At 48.3% G+C, this 7500-nt stretch overlaps 3 protein-coding genes across 3 annotated transcripts in view; 2 read left to right on the top strand and 1 right to left on the bottom strand.

Annotated features, from left to right (window-relative positions):
* Nucleotides 1-2305, bottom strand: part of CNI00420 (DNA-directed RNA polymerase, putative) — a 4125-nt gene extending 1820 nt beyond the window's left edge. Inside the window, exons 1-3 of the mRNA XM_572718.2 lie at nucleotides 1989-2305; nucleotides 1399-1940; nucleotides 1-1176 (exon numbers count right to left, since the gene is read on the bottom strand). The exon at nucleotides 1-1176 is cut by the window's left edge and continues 1020 nt beyond it. Of these exons, the coding sequence (XP_572718.2) occupies nucleotides 1-1176; nucleotides 1399-1940; nucleotides 1989-2285 (2015 nt within the window). The 5' untranslated portion in view covers nucleotides 2286-2305. The remainder of the gene's footprint in view (nucleotides 1177-1398; nucleotides 1941-1988) is intronic.
* Nucleotides 2306-2562: 257 nt separating this feature from the next.
* Nucleotides 2563-4512, top strand: CNI00410 (MAP kinase, putative). The gene is made up of 9 exons (XM_572813.1): nucleotides 2563-2659; nucleotides 2721-2916; nucleotides 3011-3018; nucleotides 3081-3180; nucleotides 3230-3301; nucleotides 3362-3521; nucleotides 3599-3974; nucleotides 4033-4203; nucleotides 4279-4512. Exons 1-9 carry the CDS (start codon nucleotides 2613-2615, stop codon nucleotides 4427-4429), a joined length of 1281 nt encoding a protein of 426 aa, XP_572813.1. The 5' UTR covers nucleotides 2563-2612; the 3' UTR covers nucleotides 4430-4512.
* Nucleotides 4513-4678: 166 nt separating this feature from the next.
* Nucleotides 4679-7357, top strand: CNI00400 (expressed protein). Its single transcript, XM_572950.2, has 4 exons — nucleotides 4679-4928; nucleotides 5000-5141; nucleotides 5202-6638; nucleotides 6692-7357. Exons 1-3 carry the CDS (start codon nucleotides 4777-4779, stop codon nucleotides 6579-6581), a joined length of 1674 nt encoding a protein of 557 aa, XP_572950.1. The 5' UTR covers nucleotides 4679-4776; the 3' UTR covers nucleotides 6582-6638; nucleotides 6692-7357.
* Nucleotides 7358-7500: the final 143 nt, after the last annotated feature.

The following is a 7500-nucleotide window of genomic DNA, read 5'->3' as shown; positions in this document are numbered from 1 at the left end:
CCATCACTTGCAATGTAGATGATCTTGTGGTGATGGTTAATAAAGATTGACACAAACTCAGACATCCTTCCAGCTCGCCTCAACTTTCTAAACTGTCTCACAAATCGTTTCGCCATGTTGGTCACACCGATGAGCGTACCATTCACCTGCACCATATGCACTCCGGGCCGGTAGAGTTCATTACCGGTAACAAGGGAAATATCCTCAACACCAAGCATGAACGCCATCTTGACCAAGGGCGTTTCAGGTACGTCCGTAGTAATGTGGGTCATAAGAGCCAAGTTCTTCACAAGACCACATGCTTCACCTTCAGGCGTATCGGAAGGACAGAGCATACCCCACTGACTCGGTTGAAGAGCACGAGGACCAGAGACCTTACGCGTCTTTTCGAATTGAGAAGAGATACGAGTCATCATACCCAATGCGGCAATGAAGGATAAACGAGACAAGACATGGGTAACACCTGCCCGCTCGACGTGGAATCGCTTAAGCGACCAGTTGCCGGTGGAGATGGAACGGACAAACGCCTGAGTGATGGGATCACCACCTTGACGAATCAGAGTCCCGGCATCGAAAGGACCGGCACGGTTGGGCTTTTCCAGAATTTTGTCCATTCGCTTTTTGAGCTCGCTGTTAAAAGTCTTGAAAGAATCTTCAAAGAGCAAAGACAAAAGCTGACCGGCAAGTTCTAGACGCTTGTTACCAACGTAATCTCGATCATCAACCATATGATCGTCAATCATGGCCATGAGAACCCTTCGCGCCATGGTGGCAAGATAGATGCACTTGGGTCGGAAGTTCATGTTTCGCACAGGAACATGACCAAGAACCATTGCAGCAAGAGCCTGCTGGGCAATATCGCTTGGGGTAAGCTTCTGGTTGGACCCGCTGTCATCCTTAGCCTGGTTGGGAGATACTCTGGCGCCAATCCATTCGAGCGCTTGACGGCGCGTAAAGGTCTTCTCCTTGGCAGCTTCTTCGAGGGAAACACCAAAGGCCTCCTGGTATCGTTCGTCGGAACCGCATATGAGTTGGAGGATTTCCTTGTCTGCAGTGAGACCCATAGCCTTGAGGGCGATAACGATAGGGATGAATTCCTTGAAAGAGTTGTGCCGGAGATAGAGACGGTTGGCTTTACTGACGACATAGGTTTTGACAACTCGGTCGTGCGTTGAACTGTGCATGATCAGCATTACAACGAGCCATTGTGTCCCAAAGCGAATTAGCGTGGTTTTAAAAACCAAGCCTCCAACTGGTTCGGCGCGAACAAATTCGTTTTGATCAGGGGACTGGCCGCAATTCAAAAAGACTGAACTGGCTCGACCAATCCGACCAAAATCCCAGTCTGGTTGAAGCTTCTGACCATGGCGATAGAGATACGAAGAATGAATGACTCACGATGTAACTTCAGCCATCACCTCATCCTTCTTATCCTTCATTACCAAGATACGATTCTTGCTCAACTGCTCTTGCACCAATATGACCTTTTCCGTTCCCTTAACAACGAAATATCCTCCCGGATCCATCGGGCACTCTCCCATCCTCGCTAGCTCCGCCTCATTCTTCCCTTTGAGGTTACACAAATCGCTCCTCAACATTACTGGCAACATGCCAATCTGCACACCCCTCTGCTTGCTCCTCTTTTCTTCTCCCATGTATTCCACATCCACATAGATCGGCGCGCTATATGTGGAATCTGTCAATCGACACTCCATCGGCGAAAGAGCAGAGGCCACTTGATTAGCATCATGTCGTGCTGGACGCCCTACACGGATGTCGGTATATCGGATGTAGTACTTGGGGTTGATATCTGAAATGACAAGAGAGTTGGCCGCAAGAATAGCTTTGATGTCGACATTGACAAAATAGTTAAAGGAGTCAAGATGCTGCTTGACAAGGCCTTTTACTTTGAGAAAAGCTGGGAGAAGTTGCCATTTATCCTGCAACAGTATCAGTTCAAGTCTATATCATTCAGGGAGAATACTTGCTTCGACAGTCTTCACACCCTTGGAATACCAATCAGCGCCCTTCTTATCGCCATACTGCTGCTTCATTAAATCTGCCCATTCCTCCTCTCCCCTAGTATCTTCAATTTTGGGCTTAACATCGACCTGTGTAGATGCCGACGGTCGAGCTGGCGCTTTGCCCTTAGCTACTGTTGAGGAAGTTGTGGCGGGCCGCTTTGCGGTTGCTGTTGTCGTAGATGGGCCAGCGCGAGGAGCTTTTCGAGGAGCAGTAGTGGAGGATGAAGCCGCCGTGCGCTTGACAGGGGCTTTAGGAGGCATGCCGGGAGTGTGAAGAGAAGTATGTTGAAGACGCAGATGTTGATGCGAAATGGCCGAAATATTTTGGTGGACGGGGACGGCCGGTGGTGAGTAAGCTGCGCGCCTGTTTAGTTGAAAAGGAGAGCACAAAATAACACAGTAAGGCATGCCTGGAACTAGGCGTGCCATTGTTTACATAATTGACTGCCTCCACCTGCGCATGGCTGTGAAAGTTCGTGTTTCTCCTCGACGGACGACCCCAGATCCCGTTTCTTCACTTTTCACTTTTCCTTCTTGTCTTGCTCACCCGTACGGCTCGTCCTATCAACTATCCTACATAAATTCACCATGGACAACACTCCTCGGCACCTTTTCCAGACACCCAACAACGTCTAGTACGTCACTGCCTCCACTTCTCGATTCCCACTTCACATCCTGATCCGACCTTCTTTGTAGCATCCTTCAGCAGCCATGGCAGTTTGTCAAGGAACTCGGGCAAGGGGCGTACGGTTGCGTGTCTTCTGCGAGGAACTCTAGTACGGGAGAAACATGCGCGGTGAAAAAGGTAACGAATGTGTTTCAAAAGAAGATCTTGACAAAGCGGTGTCTGAGAGAGTTGAGGTTGTTACATCACTTCAGAGGGCATAAAAATGTGAGTTGGCATGATTATTTAGATTCTCTTTAGATGACTATTAGAGAGCTGTTATGGAAGCGGACATTAGAACAATTGCTGACGTTACGCACAGATCACCTGGTATGTCTACAATCTCGGAGTGCGATATGCACTGTCCGGCACGCAATCCTGATTCATAACAGCTTGTACGACATGGACATTGTCTTTGACCCTCCTGGATCAGGACAATTCCGTGAAGTCTACTTGTACGAAGAGCTCATGGAGGCTGATTTACATGCCATTGTAAGCACTTAGTTACTGAATATAATATGTACGCTGATCTCAGGCATAGATTCGATCTGGACAACCTCTTTCCGATGCGCACTTCCAATCATTCTTATATCAAACTCTCTGTGGTCTCAAGGTGCGCTCATAACATTGGTGTAACAAGAAAATTTTGTCATAACTGACTCTGATCGATTAGTACATTCACTCTGCCAACGTCCTCCACCGAGATCTGAAACCTGGAAACCTTCTCGTGAATGCCGATTGCGAGCTCAAGATTTGTGATTTCGGTTTAGCTCGTGGTTTCCAGCCTGGAGCGGTGCAGACGGATCAAGGTCAAGCCGGGTTCATGACTGAATGTAAGTAGGCTGGGCGTAGCAAGCAGTGATATAAAATGGTATAAAACAGCCCAGGATGGAAAGCTCATTGCTTGTAGATGTCGCCACAAGATGGTATCGAGCCCCCGAAATTATGCTTTCATTTGCGAATTACACTTCAAGCATCGATATGTGGTCTGTTGGATGTATCCTCGCCGAACTTCTTGGCGGTAAACCCATTTTCAAGGGTGAAGATTACGTCGATCAGCTGAACAAGATCCTCAACCTTCTCGGTACCCCCACTGAAGACACTCTCCGGAGAGTTGGTTCGCCAAGAGCTCAGGATTACATCAGGAGCCTGCCCATCAAGCCGCGCGTCAAGTTTGAGACATTGTATCCTAACGCATCTCCCTTGGCGTTGGATTTGTTGAGCAAACTGTTAACATTTGACCCCGCCAAGAGATATGGCTGCGAAGAAGCCCTAGAACACCAGTAGTGTGTCTTTATCGCCTTCGACACCCCTTGCTTGCATTTAGCTCACGATGATTATTAGTCTTGCGGTATGGCACGATCCCGCCGACGAACCCCTTTGCGAAGTCCCGTTTGACTTTTCCTTTGAAGAAGAAGATTCCGTCAGCGGGATGAGGGATTTGATCCTCGAAGAGGTCAGGAGTTTCCGATACCTCGTGAGGCAACAATCTATGCCTCCCGCCAGGAAAGACTCGTACGTCGTCCTATCCCTACTTCTTTTTCCCCACCCGCAACATTTTGTTTCATTATTAATTCGATCTTTTTGTAGTCATGAGCTTCCCCCGGCTCCTCCTGCACCTCAACATCCCGGTGCCGGCGTTGGTCCCGCCTTCCACGAAAGAGCGAACAGCGAAGGCGATATGGAGGAACACCCTGGGTCCGCATTGGAGAAACAGTTGGAGAGGCAGAAATTATCATAGAATCATACTGGTCGAGTCTGTAACTGTTATCGGAAGCATAGATGAATAGGCTGTGTATACCTACCTCATGACGGTTTTGATGCATGCTGTTTCTTGCCGCCTATCAGCCTTAGTATTTGGAGCTCAGGCTATACAACGACTGGGAATATTTTATTTATTTTTTTGTTTATTTCTAGTGTTTGGTAGAAAAGGGAGATGGCCGCCGGTTTGACTTGTTCGCGGATGCTCTTTTCGCTGCTGGAGGCGGAGCAACGAAGTACGATAATTAGTGTTTCATAATCAAAATCACCCCTCACTCCATACCTTCGCTCCTCCATATCATATTTCCTCTCTCTCTCTGCCGTGCGATGGCTCTCGAACTCCTCTACCACTCATCCTCCCCATCTCTCTACCCCACAAACACCTCTTCGTCCTTGCTTGTCATCCGCTTCTCCGGCCCAGTCCGTGTATCCTCAGTTAGAATCACACCAGAGGGCGTGAGATGTCCTGATGGCTCTGGGTAGGTATATTTATCTGTACTGCATCTGCAAGGTTCGGGTCGATCAAAGGAATGCTTATTTGAGTTGTCAGCGTAACATACCCTTCAAACTGGACGGGACAGTTGCTCTTCAACGTTTCCCCATCCAACCCTGTCAACGCCCTTCTCTCTACCAACATCACATACAACGCAGCATTGCACCCGGTAGATTACCCTATTGATATGCCCCAAGGCGTAGGTGATGTCTCGTAATCGCCACGAAAGAGCGAGCAGTTGATACACTCATGTTTGCAGACCACCAGCCGGATGATGATGTTACGTGCCCCTGTAGAGAAGCTCTCCATCTCAGTCTACGGCAATACAGACGAGTCACCGGGAGATGACCCAGAACAGGAGAATGCAGTAAAAGAGCAGAGGCCATCAGAGCTGGCTTTGGAAAAAGAAGATCCATCTTGGCTCTGGCGCTGGGCAGGCGATTCACCAGACTGTCTGATCGACCTGTTGAACGCCTATACCCGACCAGAAGTTATATCAAGAACACTTGAATGTCTTGATCTATTATCAGATTTGGACGACAGCATAATTCCCTCTTTACTCGAGCGTCCTAATGCTTTAGAATACCTCTTCCGTATACCGACATCAACGTTCTCGTCAAAAATTAAGAATAACTACAAATGGGCTTTTCATCCGTCGGTGGAGCCTCTATTAGCGACCGACCACCCCTTTGTCCCCCTCTTAGGGCCTGACACCTCTGCAAGGCATGCTGCGGCATGGCAGCGCCTATCATTAGGCAAGGCTGCTCTTGCTTGCCTCATTGACCTAGGTGCCAGTGTCAGGGAGGATGACTTGATGAGAGTCGAAAAGGGGGAGGAAAAGAGTAATTTGGCGAGATTGTTGGAAATGGGTGAAAAGTTTGCTCAGGGTGAGGATGGGGAAGGGCTGGATATGGTGCTCGACCTGCTTGACTCGGCGGAGCTCGAAATCGTAGACAGCATTATTGCGCAAGAATACTTGGCAAGGACCATCCCGAGATTAAGCGTCATCGCTATCGCACTCTCCAAGAACGGGAATAGAAGAGGAAATGGCGCAATAAGAAGTCTTAAGATAGGAGAAGAGCATGCGAGACTCGTGGTCAACGCTCTTTTGCTATGCTCGACAGAAATTATCAACGGGAAACTGACCTTCTCTATCGCCAGGAAACTCGCTGAGCCTTACCTACCCCGACTTGAATCATCCGACCCGCTTCGAATTGTCTTTACTACTTCCCATCCATCACCTACCGCTGACGCTCTCTCTGACCCTGATCCTACCGCCCGTGCCCTCGCCCGTCTCTCCCATGCCATCTCTTCCTCTTCGTCCTCCCTCGCCCTTGACACCTCCATTGTCCCCTCTTTTTCCCCCCCACTCTCATCCTCATCTATCACTCACATCCTTCCTCCGTCCACTATCCTCACCTTCTTAGCTCCTCACTTCACCTCTATTCTCTCAACAGCCATCTCCCCGCCCTTTGGCATCCAACCCTCCGCCACATACACCTCCCCTGAAATGCAAGGGGCTAACGTTTGGGCGGGCAAGGTGTATACTTCGCATGAGTTTAGGAGTAGGGAGCTGGTAGGGTTGGGCATTGGACCAGGGGGGAGAGCGGCGAGTAAGCACGTTGATGAGTATGCTTGAAATTACTCAAAGCCAGGGATGAAGAGTGGATGCTGTCTTTTTCCCCGTTGGGATATGGTGAGTACAATACAGAAAGTGTATTGCAAATGATAATTAAAGGTCGAGCAAAGTGAAATGTGCAGATTTCTTGTTGTATGCGGTAAATTATACCAGCTTTTGTCATCAAAGTCAATCAGCCAAAGTTCAAACCAGAAGTCCATATTATATGTTCACACTACTATATATGTATCCCATCAATGGACCCAATGCCTTTTCTTTGTAACTTGTTGTCATGGTATTTCCTGCCTTGTTTGATTGCTGGGAAGTAGAAGATGGAATGATAAAGTAAGGCAGGAGCCTCGAAGTCAGTCTACGTGCTTATCTAGCATGATCTTGTAGGCACTGCGCTATATTTACGTGTTCATCTTCCCGCAGTCTCCAGTCTTCAGTCTTTAGTCTTTACCTTTCGTCTCCCAAATCCGAGATTCTCAAAATTAGTTCTGCCAAAGCAAATGATGACGACAGATGAACGACTGATGGGAGGGATTAGTTATTGGGATGCTCGCTGGATGCGTGGATCTTGTGGATGGCGATCCGACGACGTCAACTGTCCCTCGCGTACGCGTTTAGTTCAGGGATCAGGTCCTTTTGTTGTTCAGGTGCCGGGAACTTCCCTGAGGAATCAGAAATCAGAAACCAGGTCCATCCGGCTATAGCGGTTGAATGAGGCACATGAGGCATGAGGCACAACTGGTAACTCTTCTTATCTCTTACGGTGCTTTAATTTTATACTTGCTGTGCAACATAATCTATTGAATACACCATGCATTATTCCGTTTTCACTCATGATATTCAGTACTCAGTACAAGACAGCATCCAGGGGTAGGTACGACAAAATGATTGGTCGGAAGTTCAAAAACCTTGAAATAAAATCAGCGTT

Source organism: Cryptococcus neoformans (assembly GCF_000091045.1).
Source record: "Cryptococcus neoformans var. neoformans JEC21 chromosome 9 sequence".
NCBI lineage: Eukaryota > Fungi > Basidiomycota > Tremellomycetes > Tremellales > Cryptococcaceae > Cryptococcus > Cryptococcus deneoformans.
This window is presented reverse-complemented; position numbering and strand designations above follow the sequence as displayed.

Excerpts from the sequence above, each read along its gene's own strand:
- CNI00410 (XM_572813.1), top strand. The coding sequence starts at position 2,613 with ATGGACAACACTCCTCGGCACCTTTTCCAGACACCCAACAACGTCTA. Across the intron at positions 3,522-3,598 it reads AGCCGGGTTCATGACTGAAT|ATGTCGCCACAAGATGGTAT; the intron begins GTAAGTAGGCTG and ends CATTGCTTGTAG. Across the intron at positions 3,975-4,032 it reads GAAGCCCTAGAACACCAGTA|TCTTGCGGTATGGCACGATC; the intron begins GTGTGTCTTTAT and ends GATGATTATTAG.
- CNI00400 (XM_572950.2), top strand. The coding sequence starts at position 4,777 with ATGGCTCTCGAACTCCTCTACCACTCATCCTCCCCATCTCTCTACCCC. Across the intron at positions 4,929-4,999 it reads AGATGTCCTGATGGCTCTGG|CGTAACATACCCTTCAAACT; the intron begins GTAGGTATATTT and ends TTGAGTTGTCAG. Across the intron at positions 5,142-5,201 it reads CTATTGATATGCCCCAAGGC|ACCACCAGCCGGATGATGAT; the intron begins GTAGGTGATGTC and ends TCATGTTTGCAG.